The sequence below is a fragment of the Pseudorasbora parva genome, chromosome 3 (assembly GCF_024679245.1).
Source record: "Pseudorasbora parva isolate DD20220531a chromosome 3, ASM2467924v1, whole genome shotgun sequence".
NCBI classification, from domain to species: domain Eukaryota; kingdom Metazoa; phylum Chordata; class Actinopteri; order Cypriniformes; family Gobionidae; genus Pseudorasbora; species Pseudorasbora parva.
In genome coordinates this window covers 30326816-30345145 of record NC_090174.1, presented here as the reverse complement: position 1 = coordinate 30345145, position 18330 = coordinate 30326816, and the positions used below count along the sequence as shown (strand labels likewise).

Genomic DNA, 18330 nt, shown 5'->3' with positions numbered 1-18330 from the left:
AACTTTTTAAGACTGACATGTAATGCAAGCTATTATCTGCTGATTGTAAACAGATTCAGGCATCTTACCTGGCTCCAGTGACGTCGACCCCAACCATCAGCTGTCCGTTTAGTGATAGCAGCTCATCTCGCAGCTTAATATCTCCACAACGGGCTGCTGGACTGTTCTTTTTTACTTCTGTCACCCAAATACACCCGACATCCAACACAGGGCCTTTATCGCTCTTCCTGCGCCTCCTCCTGACCCCTTTCTTTTTCCCCTCGGGGTCTCCAAAAATCGGAATGTTTCCAAAACTGAGCCCGAACTCCGGCCCATCTTCCTGAGACTTGTTCAGGTAGACCGCCCTCACTTCAGCATCAATTTCCTCTCTAAGTGGGCCACTACTATATGAAGGACTCTCAACTTCAGCAAAGTTTAGCTGGATGTATTCCACAATTTTGCAGATGGCAGCCTGGCAAACACCGCCTGCGCTCATTCGAGGCTCGTTGCCCTCGTCTTGGTCTTTTTCTCGAGCCCTGAGCCAATTCTCCAGCAGGGGGAGATGGCTCAGGGCATTTTCTTGGGTGATAGGCATCCTAGCTGCAGCTGGTGGGCCTGCCTGGGCCACCCCTGCATGTTGAGTCAAGGTGCTCCAGTGTTGGCTGTAATCAGACACATCAAAATGTCTTCACATTCCTCTCAAAATGACACAGTAACCTCACAGACTTCAGATCCAGAACGCTGGCATCCACTCTTAGACCACCGGGGTCCATGATGTCATCCGCAGAAACAAAAGGAAAGCACAGAGATTGAGGAAGAAGGGCACGTTTATGTTTTGAGGGGTAACAAGAGAAAGTGTGCCATTAGCTGGTCGTCTTGGTGCGTGCCAAATCTGATTTCCAATACCATTAAAGTGGAAAATAGCAGATCGTTGGGAGTCGAGATCTGTCCTGACTCACAGGCGCCACAGACGTCCACCTAATCAGAAAGAAAATAAATAGAATTGCCATTACAAAGAAAGTCAGCAGGCATGAACTCATGTTAAAGCGCTGCAGTCATGGCTCATTTGCTGCTCAACCTCAGTACGCACAAGTACAGAAATTGGCGTAAGTATGACAACAAAGAAAGCTTCCTATATACCAGCCGTTTCATTTGACTGACAGAATTCATGAACTGGAAAAGGTTCCAATAATAGTCTTATGAGCTTTTTATACATGTGTCATTTGGCTGTTTGTACAGACATTCAGTTGGGGTACAAACAATGCGGTTGACATTATTCAATGCACAGTGAGCAAACAGAAAGGAAAAGAAAACTTCCTTTCAGTTCTTATTCACCTTGACCTCATGGAATGTAACCTGACAATAAATGCTGAAACTGCCAGCCAGATGTTGTGATGGTGTATAGCTCGAACTCTTGGATTTACAGACCACATTTCTGGCATATTTAAATATATGCTGTAGACAAAGACCACAATCAAATTGCTACTCTGGGGTTTTGCTCAAAATAACACGAATTTGGCCTCTGTGAGCATCACACAAACTACTAGGGCTCCCATATGAGATCAAAATCCTTCTGTGATTTAAGATAATGGAGTTATGTGTAACAATATATCAACTTTGCATTAATGTCCATTACTAGGGGGAAAAAAATGTATAAAACAGTGAGAATATTACTTAGCGCAACTATATAAACTAGAAGGGGGATGTATAACTAACTGTCAGCTAAAGTCATATCAGACCAGAAAAGTAAAGTGACAGCTCATACCAGAGGATAGAACCCCTTTCAAGAGTTTAACCTCAATAAGTCATGTGCAATTTATAAATGGCAACTAAAACATTTCTATCAACAGCTAGGCATGCCATTTGGAATCATGTCATTGATAATATTAGTAATGAAAGAAAAATTACCATATTGCATATAAAAACATGCTTACAGTGAAGCTTTGTCTTTCCACAAGAATGTGACACACTTATTTGTCTGTTAAGAGATTATTATACACACTACAACAGTACCCCACAATTTCCAACAATACAATAAAACGAAACCCAAAAAGTTATTGCCTCTTAAGACACATTTATCACCATCTTCCTCCTACCTTTTTACATTGTTGAGATTTTCTTCCTTACTCCAATTTAAGCATAGATGCTATGCCTCTTGCCGCGGTGAGCTGTCACAGTGACACAGAAGGTCTGCACACCCCAGACTCACCCTCCGAAAGACCCACATGTAATAGGATTAGTCTCACCCCTCCCCTGTTCCACTTAAACAGACAATGACCTCCCATTTTCTCTTTGGTTGAGTCGCTGAATGGCCAGTTCAAGTGTTTATATTTCTGCCATCATGTCATTCATGATTATTGATGTTTTTGCTCCTCACATAAGAACGAATCATTTAACAAAGCAAATGCAGATATATAAAACCATTTTCAATTCCATTTTAGCAGGAAAAAATTTAAGGATTAAAGTTTACTCTTTCTTCTACTCAGCATATACTCTTTCATTACCCAAAAGGATAATTCTATAATATTCTTTAAAAGCAATTTATTTATTTTATATTTATTTTTATAACTATTTTTTTTATTTTAATGTAATTTAAAATATCATTTATTCCAGTGATGGTAAAGCTTAATTTTCAGCAGCCATTAGTTTGGTGCTCAAGAAACATTTCTTCTTCTTGCTTCTTCTTATTATTATTATTATGAATGCTGCTGAAAACACTTGTGTTGCATTTTTTTTTTTTTTGGAAACTTTTTTCAGGATTCTTTGATGGAGAGAAAGTTCAAAAGAACTAAAGTTATTTGAAATTGAGTTCCTCTAGTCCGGCGACAGTAAAGTGTCTGTAAACATTTTTAAACCATGCAGTGTCACTGAAAAGAGCTTCTGCCAACAACAACATCCCCATGAACACCCTCATGATAAACAAAGCTGTTGTTTCCTATTGAATTAATCCATGTTTAAAACCCAAGAAAGAGATTAAAACTAATAAGGACCCTTTTTTAATATTCATTACATGGGAATTGTGTAGTCTGCTTTATCCACAGCAGAAACACAATAGCAAATGTACTGCATTTGATAGTGTGACGAGGAAACCATGTGTCACTAGTAAAAACCAAGAAAAAAGCGCAACTCCGCATGTTCGGAATAAAGAAGCCTTTCATATTAAATCAAACAAGACTTAGTATCATGAAAATCTGTCAAGCACTGCTTTTAAAAAGAACAATGAAACAAATATTAATGTAATTATTAGCCATATAAGACATATTTAATGTTTGTGCTTGGGTCTTTCAAATGAATAAAAAGTTACTTTTTTTGTTTCAATTATACTAGAACAATACACTTCTCCAGCTTAGCCAAACAATGACATAATGGAAGCTGAACCGCCTGGGCTCAGAGCTCTGTAAATACATTCAAAATAAAAAGAAAGAAATGAGAGAATATTTCAAAGAGAAACACCAATCCAGCATCGAACTCCAGAGTCCAACAGCATTTGTCACCCTGTTAGGGTGGTCTTTCAACTCCTCTTTGTTTTATCCATTAGGATCACATTACAGAGCTTTCTCGTCATTAAATAGAACCGTTTATCATGGACGTGAACGTTTTCATCCTGAAACTTTCCTTCACTTCGCATACACACACTTGACATTAAAATCAAGCAAGCTCACGCTGTGAAGTGATTCCTGAAAAAGAGGAATATTTCGAAAAATGAACGCTGTGGTCGAAGAACACTGACTGACAAATAATAAAGTTGGATGCCAACTGTGGAAACATGAATTAAGTTGAGTTTTCTAAAGAAGGGACTGCCACTGCCACTAATCACAGAGGTCTTGCTGAGAGCAGCCGTAAACGGGTTCTGCCCTCAGGCCCACTTCAGTGCTTTATAATCTACAGCCATCGATTATGGGGTGGACTTCATCTCTTCTTTGATCTTGCAAATGTGATTCTTTACGACTTAAGTAATGGGTATCATTATTGACAAATATTTGAGATGATTGGTTTATATAAATATAATACATAGATTTTGCTCAATAACATGACTCTAGAGCTATTTGTAATGCTAAACAGTGTATTTTGTTAGTTGATGAGGCACTAGAAGTACAGGATACAGTGTAGTTTTGTGATTGTACCCTAGTTCACACACGCCAGTGACGCCACTGTCAGATCGCCAACAAAGACTGGTTAATAGAGCAACAAATCTCAGCTTCAAAGTGGCTACAAGAAACTGGGTCAACAACCAGCGGCATCAGACCACATTTAAACCACTCGTTTTAATAGTCCTTATTTGAGAAGACATAGCACACTGACTGTGAAGCATGTCGAGTCCAGAGGAAATCCCCCCCACCCCCAATGCTGTTTGTTCTTAATATGAATGCAGATGGACAACACTGTGGGAAATCTGCTCAGGGTATGGAGCTCTAATCCTGGACAGTAGGTGGAAGGGTTACCCCAGGACAGACCAAAATGTAGGGGGCGGGCTGCAGGTGGAAAGGAGGCAGAAATGACTTGATCTTAAGCTGTATCCACTGACAAAAAACTGATGTAGGATTTGTAGGTCTGTGGTCCAAGTCTTTAAAACAAATTTCCCTCAGCAGAAATTCCCAGTAAGTCTCACAAACAACTGCAAAGAAGTGGCAAGTAATACATTGAACTAAACGTGAAATTGTGATGTAGGAAGACTGAAATATTATCTTCTTGTAAAACATACTCCAATATAGGGCTGGACGATATGACCTAAAAAAAATCCCTGATTTTTTCACAAAAAAATCTGATTTACAATTTAAATCCATTTGCCACAAAATGGTCTACACATTAAAATTACAACATTAAACTATTTCTTCCACAATACCCCTTTAAATTTTTAGTTTTACAAATCATCACATTAGAAATAACATTAAAATTGGATATTTAAAGCTTTGAAGTGCTGGAAATAAGTGTGAAGCTCTTGAAAATCCTTGGAAAGTGCTTGAATTTCAATCTCAAATGGTTTTACAAAACCTGAGGTAAATAATGACAGCAACAACATGAAATCCATGTGTTGCTACTAAAGAAAATCATGGTGAATGTTGGTGATTTGTGACTGAAACCCCTGACCTTCGCTCATGTTGTCTCAATGTTTTCTCCTGGTCTCCAAGTCAGCTCCGTTTGATCTGATATATGTGGTTTATAACAGAGAATTCCACACCAAACGCTTCCACTAGATCTCGCAGTAGCGATGTTATTTTCTGTGGTGAATTTAAACGCTTTCTCGTTGGCTTTCCAGCGCTGTGTTGTGTATCGTGTCTGTCACGAGATCGGCCTGTTTGAGCTTGCGCTGCTTTCGTTGTCCGTGCAGCTCAAATGTGTAACCGGGTAGCAGGTTTTCGTTCAGACTTCAAACACACTTTGGAGCGGGGTATTGTTAATTGTTCTATAAAAAACCGAACCAATTACGAATGACACTATGTTGTAAGACATTGTCCTGGTTGTTTGTGTATCTCTATGGCAAACACGCGTGGGGAGGGCTGAGCCATTAAGGGAGCCCAGAGGGGAGCATTGGCGGATTTCATTCACACAAATCAATGTACACACTTGAGAAAATCAATAAGATCTATTTATCGCCCAGCCCTACTCCAATAATCTGTCTTTGCCTGCCATTGTCAATTACACTCAATCTTGCGTGTCCTCAACCGTCCGCAACCGTCTGAGGAGGGGGGTGGGGTGAAAGAAACAACCCTCTGCAATATTTTGAATTTGGACTGCAGTACCCATTTCAACCACTAGCTGTCATTATTACATACTGCACCTTTAATGCTCTGCCATGACATGACGCTTAAAGCATGCATGTTGACTAGTCTCCCATAGACAGACCTTCAGACTGATAGCAGAAGGTCTGCGCTGCGCTGTGTTCACTCTATACGCCTCATTCACATTACTCTCTCACTAATGCATTCATATCTTTACTGTACTACATTCTGTATCTGTATAGAATGAGCAGCAATAGCCTTGTGGACAACGCCATGTCATATGCCATAACTGTGCACAAGGCAACCCGTTTTCGAGTCTCAGCTCGAGGTTCAGGCTTATTTTTTCATTAAAAGGGTACTTCAGCGCTGGGAAGATGAATCTGTATATAAACTGGGTCATCAATGTAGTAGAAATGTGAAATTATTATTGAATTTGGTGCCTTCTAGACTGAGAAAAGACAGAAAATGTATTTTTGTCTCATGGGGATGAAAGACTACAATTCCCAGAATGCTTCGCTGCCCTGTGAGGCCATTCCCAAAGCTACCTACTGGATTACTGTGTCTGAGTTGGAGAAGACACTACAATTAAAAACTGAATGTGTCTGTTCAATATAATGAGTGAGTCACCGCGCGAGTATCACAGCACTGAGCACTAACTGCAGGAGTGAGATAAATGAGCTGAATGAGCTCTCATGATGAGAGCTGAGGTAATCGCGACTACACTCGCGGCATACATTCACAACGCGAGTTCAGTCTGGCATGTTTCAGTTTATGCCTTTGCAAGCTTAACTTTCATAGAAATTCATTTGAGAAGTTAAAAGACTTACATTGCTCACCATCGCTCCGTTTAAATGAGTGCCTGCAGCTGCGAGCTGAGCTCTGAGTGTGATCTCCATCCCCCATGCGCGGGTTCAAAACATGCGGAAATGGCTCCCTCTGCTGGCTGTAGTCTTTAGCCTTTGGCCAAACATTACTCCTATGATGCAAATATCGTCAATTTGCGTCATCGGAGGAATTTTTCCAGAAATAAAATGCATAAATCTCTTGTCTCAGGGGATATGAGGGGGGAAAGCACAATCATTTGAATATACTCCCGGGTTTCTACTAATACAAAGCCATATGCTAATCGCTGAAGTAACCCTTTAAGGGCGTCATCGGTGATGTCAACTCGTCTTTCATCACATAAATGTTGACTTCAACAAATCTGAAATTTTTCCTACTGCTCACTGTTCCACGTTCTTACAGAGACTTTTGACTTTATAGAATATCTAAGCTAATGCAGCTTTAATTGCTTCAACTCTGTCACAATTAAGTGAACATTTCATTATTTTCTTCAGTAGCCAACTGCTTCACAACAGCTTTTCTCTGTGAGCTTTCAATTCCAGCATGTAAAGTCATGGTTTGAATAGTGGTCTACGATGTAAAGTGTGAAGGAGACAAAAGAGAGAACCAGAACAGAAGCCAGAAGTTACAGACAAAGAGAAACAGCAGTCTAGTAGACAGATACACTTTTAGTCTGTTCTATTGCATTTTTCCCCCTAAATTAAATTTGGTAGTTGCAGTAAATATCATCTTATTTATTTATTCTCATTGAATCAGTAATGGAAAGCATTTGCGGTGCTCCATACAGATTATTGCCCACATTCTGACCAGAATACAAAACACAACTGTATTATGATTATAGACCATTTAATAAACAACATAGCCCAAAATAATAGGGATGAAGCCCCAAAATTGTAAGAATGGACACAAAAAACCCACAGGAGTTATTCAGATGAGGATGATTTAACCAAGCTGAAAACAGATGAAAGAACAAATGTCATTGTCTGATGAGAGTTGGTATATGTGTTTATCAACCTTTGTTTCCCTTTCTCTATCAGTCAACACATCCATCTGTCCTCCTAGAGGTCAGTTAAGATATTTTTAAAATGTTATGAAAGATCTCTATTTCATATAAATGCTGTTCTTTTGAACTCTCTGTTCATCAAAGAATTCTGAAAAAAAGCATCCAAGTTTACACAAAAATCTTAAGCAGCACAACTGTTTTAACATTGATAATAATAATAAATGTTTCTTGAGCATTAAATCAGCATATTAGAATGATTTCTGGAGGATCATGTTATTACAGGAATAAATGACATTTTAAAATTAGGGCTGTCAAAATTAACACGTTAATAACGCGTTAACACAAATTCATTTTAACAGCACTAATTTTATTAATGTGCGATTAACCCAGTGCACATTTTCTGTTTGAGCCATGGCCTGTAGTTGGAGAAATTGAGCTCAGACATAGACGTAAAGGATGCAGCAGCAAACATTAATAGGGAATGAAAATGGTTAACAATAACATTACTCTGAAACAAGTGCAGTTACTGGTACTGGTGCGCTCCCAGGTCTGCATGACAGCTTTCACATTTTTCTTTACACCAATTTTTCATACGAACTGTGCCCCTGTTCTGTATTAAGCTTAGGCTTAGGAGACATGAACTAGCTCTTTGTAAAACATCTGTGACCTTTGATACATTTATGCTCGGAGTATGGTTTCACTAATAATAAACATACATTTGCATAAAGCATGCATATTTGTCCATACCCATGTTGATTAGAGTATTAAAAACGTAAAAACATTAATTTAAGGTACATTTAGAACTGTGAAAAATGTGCGATTAATCGCGATTTAACATTTTAATTGATTGACAGCCCTATTTAAAACAAATTCCAATGTGTAAATTGTACTGCAGTTTTAATCAATTAAATTCATCCTTTATCAGCATCAAAATTACAAAAATAAGAAAATGTGTAAATTTATTCAAAATAAAACTTTTTTCTTTTTTTTAAATTTGATCAATATAGTGTATGTAATCCAATTTTATAGAATACACTTGTTTCTCAATGTACAATGAACTTTTAGATAAAAGTTAGTGAAAAGTGTAACATTTTAATATCAAGAAGGGGGGAAAAGTTTTCCTTAATGAAACTAAATGAGCCTCTCTATCAACTAAAACAATCCTCACAGTTGTACTTATAGTTGTAAATATTAACTAGTTATGGTTATAGAACTTACTTATAGTTGTAAGTATTAACTGTTTAAAAAAAACAAATACTGTTAAAAAACAAAAAACAAATACTGCTGCACCTGCCTACAGTTACACATGAGGAATGTCAGAGATTATGCACTGGTAATGTCTATGTCCATTGGTTATACTCATGCTTTAACATGAGGCAGCAGCCTCTGGAGCCGTGCAGTCTGGAACCTTCCACACACCTGCCAGCTCATTCAGTCCTGTCAGCGGACACATGGAGAAAGCCTGCTACAAAACAAGGCATGTTCTTCACATCTCACAAGTCAATAAGCACTTTGTGGTTTACATCCCAAAATAGCCCTTCAACCTCTCTAACACAAACATCTTTGGATTTTTCCAGAAAGACTTGACAGGTGTTTTTAAAACATGTATTTGGCAGTCGTTTATAAGGGTATGGTTACAGCAACCTGCAGAAAGAGTTTGACTTCGAGAAGATCATAATATCCTACTGAAATGCTTCAGTAACTGCTTTTTTATGCAAACATACAGGAATGTTTTATATGCGTGCCAAAATAGTATTTTTAGTTTTTCAAGTGAAAGTGGTAAAAATAGTTTTTACTTAAAGGGTTACTTCAGCGATTAGCATATGGCTTTGTATCAGTAGAAACCCTGGAGTATATTCAAATGATTGTGCTTTCCCCCCTCATATCCCCTGAGACAAGAGATTTATGCATTTTTATTTCTGGAAAAATTCCTCATATGACGCAAATTAACGATATTTGCATCATTGGAGGAATGTTTGGCCAAAGGCTAAAGACTACAGCCAGCAGAGGGAGCCATTTCCGCATGTTTTGAACCCACGCATGGGGGATGGAGATCACACTCTGAGCTCAGCTCGCAGCTGCAGGCACTCATTTAAACGGAGCTATGGTGAGCAATGTAAGTCTTTTAACTTCTCAAATTAATTTCTATGAAAGTTAAGCTTGCAAAGGCATAAACTGAAACATGCCAGACTGAACTCGCGTTGTGAATGTATGCCGCGAGTGTAGTCGCGATTACCTCAGCTCTCATCATGAGAGCTCATTCAGCTCATTTATCTGACTCCTGCAGTTAGTGCTCAGTGCTGTGATACTCGCGCGGTGACTCACTCATTATATTGAACAGACACGTTCAGTTTTTAATTGTAGTGTCTTCTCCAACTCAGTCACAGTAATCCAGTAGGTGGCTTTGGGAATGGCCTCACAGGGCAGCGAAGCATTCTGGGAATTGTAGTTTTTCATCCCCATGAGACAAAAATAAGTCTAGAAGCCACAAAAATCAAAAAATAATTTCACATTTCTACTACATTGATGACCCAGTTTAAATACAGATTCATCTTTCCAGCCCTGAAGTAGCCCTTTAAAGGTGCAGTGTGTATATTTATGAGGATACATGCAGGAAGTGTATGCCAACTTATGTCCCAACAGGTAGATCAGCATGTTACAATTCAAATGTGCACATCTACCACGCAGGACACCATTTTGGGGGGTGTTACCCATACAACATCGACAACATCAACAACAACTCACTTCTGAACTACCATAGTACGATACATAGTTGAAGAAATCAACTAGCTAGTCACGACTGTTCCCCGAAACCGCATTGTCACAAATCTGTCGTTCAACCAAGTTGGTTAATGATGTCTCGCAGGTGGTGGAGTAATAACTGCTTTCAATTAATTAGTTTGAGATTATTAAAATTCATGCTAGATGTTTTTGCTCTAAATTATGGACATCATATCAGGAGTAATTCTCATTTTTCTCAGTTATTTTACTTTATTTACAGATTCAATCATAGGCTAAATCTCTTGACGAGTTTATACATAAATTACATTTGTAAGTATTTAAAATAAAAGATACAATCGTACTGAATGTCAGCTTGCTTGTTTTGCTCAAGATAAGGATTTATTAAGTCCACGTCATACAAACAAGAAATTGATTCTAACCACAGGTCGAGAGCAGTAGTTCCAACCACATAAGTTTGCGATGCTATTTGCGAATGTTCATCGGAACGATGGTTTTCAGGAAACACTGACTCGTAGAACTATGTTGATAACTTGCGACCATAGTTGGCAAACGATGTGTTTGGGAAACACACCCCTGACTCGATCATCCCTCCCTAACATTTTCATTTTTATTTGTTGACATATTTAAATAGAAATTTAAATAGTATTTGTCATTCAAAACTGGGTTTATTTAGTTGTCATCTCGTTCATCAACAAAATGAACACTGCTTGATACTTAAACTTTAGGTCTAAAAGCACAGACAATTTCCATTTTAAGCTTTCGACAGAAATGACATACCTCAATTTGCTTCCACAGGTTGGACAAAGAGTTTTTAATGGCTGTGATATGGTTCGTTTCAGGCAAATAAAACTAATCTTTAATCTCTTCAGAAAACTGAAACATACTTTCTAAATGGGTGTGCAGACTGTGCCAAGGAACCGCCTTCTATTTTGCCATCAACTGATCAGTGTTCAAAAAAATCATTGAACTTCATGACACGTGACCCTACTAAAGTGATTACTGAGACCGTCTCTAAAAAAAGCCGAACACATTTTACATTTTTTTAAGCTTTAAAAAACTAAGACTTTTAAAGCTGCTACACAGAAACGACTTTCGACTTCAAACACCATGATAGAAATGTATTGGAGTGAAAAGTAAAATATTTCCCTTTCAAATGTAGTGAAGTTAAAGTCAAACATGTCCATAAAAAAATAATACTCAAGTAAAGTACAGATATTAAAAAAGTGTACTTAAATACAGTACTCAGGCTCTCCAGCACTTTACAGGCTTTACTTTCATTTTGTTTTTTGCTTATTTGGTGATTAAAGTTATGTTTAACATTCACTGATTCCCCCCTCCTTCTTCCTTTATCAACAAACCTTTGTTACAGTGGAACCAAAACTGGAGGAATGCGCTGTCAATTGGTTTGGAAAGGGGCTGAATATTTCTGGTAAATTTATAGAAACTTCCCAAAAGTTTCCAAAAAAAAACCTAAAAAAGTTTCCAAAAACCCAGAAACGTTTTTTGAAAACTTTGCATTTCTAGCAGTCAAAGTGCACTCGCCGCTGTGGGAAATCCACAGTGCCATAAAGCACCCACACTGTAAAAAATTTGTGGTGTTTTTTGTTGGTTTAACTTAAAAAAGTAAGTAACCTGGTTGCCTTAAAATTTTGAGTTCATTGAAATAAAAAATTTGAGTTGATACAATGAAGGAAATTAGTTTAATAAATAGAAACTCAAAATATTTTTGTATCTGAACCACATAAAAAATTTGATAAATCATGAAAAAGCACAATTTGGCATGTTTCACTGCGTCATCAGAAATAACACACACATAATTTCCCAATATGCTTACAAAATCTTTTAATAATCTTTTAATAAAGGCTGTCGAATCTCAAAAAATGTTCATTGTATTAACTCAAAATTTTAATTTCAGTGAACTCAAAATTTTAAGGCAACCAGGTAACTTTTTTTCTAAATAATTTTTTACAGTGCAGACTCTTGCTAACCACCGCCCTGCTTGCTACAGTTGTCAAGGTGTAGTAAGGTCACCTCAGGGGAATGATTCTCTAAGCAAAATTCAAACAAAGTTAAACAGTTTTTGGCATTCTAAGACGTAACTTAAAGCAATAGCACAAACAAACCTGTCAATTAATGTATTAAAATGTTGTTTAACACTTACAGGGCAAAAGAAGTGAACTAAGACCAAAAGGGGGCATTTTCCAGCCGAATGTGTGAGAAGGCTGTGGGGGCTGGGTAGAGTGTCATGTCAGAGGTGAGACACTGTAGGAGTGAGACCCCCTCATTCAGATTCATTCATGCACTCTCCGTTCTCATTGAGGACAATGAATTGCACTTACAGGGGGCTCTCATATGTAAATGAAACCCTACACAGGGTACAATTCATCAAGTACCCATACTTGCTATAAAGACCAATATAGTGATGGCCATCCACAAATGAATGGTTGTTTTCAACACGATTTACAATTATGCCAATACGGACTGAAATAGGGCAGTAATGAATGGAAGGGTTTTCAATAGAAGCTTTAAATCTGATTATTTTGGGGCTTCATTGTTAATACATCTGGTTTTAAGATTTTTTTCATTTAGTTAAAAAATCTTAGTCTTCCATCAGTTTTAATTTTCAAATATTTATAAAAAATTGGAAATTGGTAGTGTTTTGGGGATTCTTGCACTTAAACATCAAACATATTTAAAAAGGAAAAGACAATTTGTTCACTTGCTGGTTCAAGAAAAGGTAACATTGGAAAATAGTTTTAATCAGTAATTGGCACAAGCCCTCTATGTGTCGCCATATTTCAGGTCTATAATAAGTAAATATCATTGTCAGAGTCAGAATAAATTATTAGGCAGTCATTGCTAAATCTTCTCAAGGCATTCTCAGGGCAAATGAGTTAACCACTGCATAAGAACATTTGAAAGCTATCTATTTAAGCTGGGTTACTCCCAAATGAGCTCTGTTGTAAATGTCTTTTCACAAGTCAAGAGCTGAATGGAGTCTAGACAAGACAAAGTAAGGGTCATCACCATGCTGTCCTGAGAAATCTTGGAAAAGTATTAGTGGGTGCACTTACAAAATGTGACATAATAATAATGCAAAACCCTTCTAATGTCAGTAGAAGTAACAGGATAAACCCTTCAGACCTGGCCAAATGGGGGATTTTTTTTAAAGTTATAAACAAAACAAGATTATTGAATATTATTGGACAAGATTATATGTTTTACAATAAAAAACAATTTCATTTTGTCTGCTTTGATATTATTGACTGCAGGGGGACTTTAACAGAACATTCGAAATTTATTAACAGCCATGTTTACATAAAAGTTGTACAACACAATAATTAAATTCCTTTTATCATTATAATTTCAGATATCTAAAATGGCTTTCTTACTAGTAATAATCACATTGTCACTATTTAATTGTTGATACCAAGAATTCAATTGCTGCTATCAACCATAGAATTTGGCAGCCTATGGTGACATTTCACTCTTGAAAATACAGTTGCGGATATCAAGAATTAGCATTTTAGGTACTTAGTCAACTTTACTGCAGTAAATCCTACACGATGGCAAATGGGAATATGATTCAGAAGAGGAAAAGAAAATTATAAATTTCAGACACATAGATGGCAACGATCTGATTAGCCTTTAGCTCGGCTACGTTATCAAACAGCTAATAATGTATTGATAATGTTACACAAACCATGTTCCCGTTGGGCATCTCAGACAAATAGCCGCCTTCTGAAAATCAGTATCCGTCGCTGTGAACAACATAGAAAGTCAGTGGAGAAAAGCCCTACCCAGCACGGTGACGGGATTGGTTACATGTTTGTAACAGAATGAAGCGAGCGATTTCAATCCTTTTTGATACTGTCTTTGGTACACTGCAGTTTTAAGGAGAAAATATTCAGCAATAGTGTTGAGACTGTTGACTGATAAATTAATCATTAAGAACACCACAAAGACATATAAACAACATTAAAAACATTAAAATATATTCTGATTAATACATGCAGTTTAATTTATATGTTTTCATGACACTAATATAAATGCCCAATAATAACAGAATGTTACTTTGCTGTGCTTGAAATGATCTCAAATTGGGAATAGGCTAATTCTGTTTACCAAATGCAAGGAAAAACTTTGCCACTTTTAAGGGTCAAAGTTTAGCAGAAAAGAAAAAATGACTTTAGCAATGCAAGTACTGCTGTAAGTGTTCAATCTTTGTGCAAAACACATCCCTGGTAATGTTAATGGTCCACTGTATTGTCATACATCTGACATCTTCAGAATGTATTGCACCCAGACACAGAAAGATAAATATTTAAATTTCATACCAGCAAGGTTCTATTCAAATGTCTCCATTCATCTCTGAACTTTGCCCACCCTTAACAAATTGTCAGCTTCATTAAACAGATAACAGCACTAACAAAATATACAGTATGTAAAGCAATCAACCATACTAAAACAAAAGGTCTGTATGTTGTACTACATCATATCCAGAAGCTGCAATATTTATTCTACAAAACTGGCCATCCTTCCTTACTCTTCGCCTAACGGTGCAGCATGAGATGTAGAGATGTAATCCCCCAGATGAGAATTTGATCTAGAGGGGGCGGGTTGGTTCAGTCCTGTGGTCTCCCCTCTGGATGAGCCATGCATTGCTGTCGGGCGGGGTGCCAGATGCTGTCCAGCTTAACCCAAAAACAACAACTGTACCACAACCCACTGACACTCCCCTGCTCTAAGTCTCACCATTCTCTCTAGATGGACCATTACGGTCTCTTATTTTAGACTACACACTGCTGTTCATTTTTTCCAGGACACACTCTCCACTTCAATGCTGCAACACTAAAGGTTTTTGCTGGCGAGTTAGAGAAGCATTAGGAAGAAAAAGACGCCATTAAAACTTGGTCTTTTCATGATCTGAATAGCTACCATGAAGTGATCAAATGGAGAAACCAAGCGGATGTGCGTTTCATAAAAGCATTGTTAGCCAATTATGGTCACAAATTCTGTTGAATTTCGTTGGTCACAATGGAACTTGTGACCATAGTTGGCTTTGGGAAACGCACCCCAGGTCAGCAGAATTTTGAGGCAGTGTGGACAACTACAGTGTGTACAAAATGATTACTGTTATATAAATGTAAAACTATACAAATAAAAAAGGATCATATGTCAGTTCGTTTTTAGCCAATAACCTTTAAGATGGATGATGAATAAATGGCTTCAAATTTACCGTATCATATTGCAGGTGGTACAAATAGTTTTTCCGCTTTTCATATGACTCGTACAATGGATAAGTACTTGACTGGGAACTTGGGAATATGACATGAAAATATGAATATGTGTTAGCTAACAAGTCATTCCAAAGAAATTAATCTGGCCAGTGAGTGGAATAACTCAAACTGGTTCAAATGTTTCAGCTAACTTCTTGTTTCTTACCTTATATGGTAATTCTAAAAGTGCATATTGCATCTAATATATACACAATGAGAGACAGGTCATTGTGTGTACATTAGATCATTGGATATTTATTATTTTCGGGATAGGAACAATGGTACAATGGTAATGGGAGGTCTAAATGCTGAATGCCATTACTGACAACAGTGTATAATTCTGCCACCTCAGCAGAAACAGATACAAACAAAGGAGGAGACTAAAGGCTCCTTTACACCAAAAACGATAACTATAGTAGCTTCCACTCCAACACACAATATTATTCTGTGTATTATAAACACACGCTGCAGTTATGTCGTCTGCCACTTTAAATCCTCAAGCCCCCTTAAACAGCACAGAATCTGAAACGCCCACCAAATGTGGGTGGATTTCAGCAGTGGCATCCCTTATGAAACAAAAATATATTGGAATATCATGTAATACATTAGCCAATATATTCACATATATGGGATTTTATATTTATAATTTTATATTTTCCAATAATATTGAAAGTGACAATCATTTGTATATTTTGCAATATATTACATGAATATATAATATACTGTATAATAACATCAATTTATTGTTCCATGTTTTACAATATATTATAATATATTTCAAATAATATATTGGTAAATATATTTTTCTTTTTGTAAGGGATGTAAAACGGTTGTTCCCACTAGCTACTTTAGTGGGTTGAATTTTTTATATACAGTTAAATTAATGCACAGCAGGTTTCAGAGTGAAGCAATATGCTTTAATTATTTACACAAGTGCAGGTTACATGTTTCTTCCAGCGTCTCAGAGCAGCTTTGTTCACAGTAAACGCGGCTCCACACAAACTCAGTTTCAATAATGGGCATTTGGGAATGAATATAAAGTCTGACACACTTTGTGTTTCATGTTGCACTGTTTAATTTACATAATTAACATGAGTGGCTCAAACTCTTTTTCTCCATATGCTGTGATTTGGGTTGCTTATAGGCTAATATTCGTCTAGCTAATAATATTCATTTTGGAATGCAACATTCTGCATTTTACCAGATTTGTAATGTAAATGATATATAAACTTAAGCCAACACATGAGAATTCAGTTCCTATGTGAGTTGTTGATCATCGCGATAATTTCCCAACAACAATATTGTGACCAGTAAGAATGCTGAGTGTAACTAAGTACTTTTGAAATGGCCAGTTGCTGATGAGAGAAAATAAACATAAATAAATTAATTAATAAATTAATAATAATTTCATGCACTGGCTGCTTTTATCATTCACCAGCTGAAAATAGTTGTGAAAGTGACTTCATTCCAGTAATATTGTTTCTCTGTGTCATCATCATTAGTTGTCGTGTGGACTCAGCAAAACTTTTTTTTAATCATAGAGTTATAAAACAATTAATATTAGCCTACTAAGTTCAACAGCGTGATATAAATGGTCATGTGATGTCAACATGGTGGCACACATGGGGGCGACCCACTCCATGCAGAATACAATTTTTTTTCTAGAAGATATGACCAGCATGTAAATGTAGGCTACATAATTTTAACATTACTTTTCAAGTGCAATTTTTTTTAATTAGCTAAAATAAATGAATAAATATTGTGTGCTCAGATAATTCTTTTATCTGGGTGGGCAGGATTCTTTTATCATAGTAATAGATACAGTAAAATGATCTTCTTTGGTAGTAATAACCCACTGTGAATAAACCAGGCTAGATATCTGTTAGTCAATATTTTTCTCCATTGATGTCTTGGCACAACCAGCCACAGGGCAAAAATGCGACAAAGTTCAGTGAAGGGAGACTCAATGAGTTCAGAGAAGCATATAAACTATATGAACTAAAACTTACCATCCGTGCAACTGCATTCAAATGTGTAAGCAGACTGTATTTCCACGATCAGAGGAAATGTTAATCCAAATCAATGAAATCCGCTGCGATTCACAAGTCGAGTCCTCCTGAAACGCCTGTAGTGTTTGAGAAAAGTACCGCATGCACATTTAACAGCTGAGCAGTTTTATTCGTCTGTGTTATTGTGAAAAAAAAATCTCCTCCCTTTTGGTCAACTTTGACAACTCTTTCACAAAGGATGTAGCAGTAACAGTAGGGGCTCAGTTTTAACACATGCACGCGATTCGCCGTGAGGAGTGACGCAGAGGGGGCGGAGCAACATCGCTGCTGCTGTTTAATTAGCTGTGGCTGGAATGGTTCTGTCTATAAACAGAGCAGTTGTTAAATGTCTTGTCGTAGATTAATCTTTTTAGATCAGTTTTAAGCATTAAAAGATTGCAAGTGGAATTATATCTCACTGATTCTATTCAAGTAAAAGACTATAGTCTAATTAGCCTACATTTTTGATGCTATTCTATACAGGTTAAAGTATGAATCATAACCTCTGGAAAATCCCCAGATGAGTTTTGTCTGGGCATGGCAAATCAAATCATAAAAGTCTTTTTTCAAAGGCTTAAGACTCTTAACTCCTTCTCGGACCAGACTTGTCCTGCCTTCAACCATCTCATTCAGTCGCCTATCACATGCCTATAGAAACTTAATACACAAAATACTTTGTTAAAAGCAGCATCACTTTTGTGAGGAACTCACTGCTG

General features: G+C 37.1%; 1 protein-coding gene across 1 annotated transcript in view; it reads right to left on the bottom strand.

The window, feature by feature from the left end:
* pdzd2 (PDZ domain containing 2) overlaps positions 1 to 17798 on the bottom strand; it is a 92703-nt gene extending 74905 nt beyond the window's left edge. Inside the window, exons 1-2 of the mRNA XM_067438403.1 lie at positions 17576 to 17798; positions 69 to 957 (exon numbers count right to left, since the gene is read on the bottom strand). Of these exons, the coding sequence (XP_067294504.1) occupies positions 69 to 574 (506 nt within the window). The 5' untranslated portion in view covers positions 575 to 957; positions 17576 to 17798. The remainder of the gene's footprint in view (positions 1 to 68; positions 958 to 17575) is intronic.
* Between the last annotated feature and the right edge of the window lie 532 nt (positions 17799 to 18330).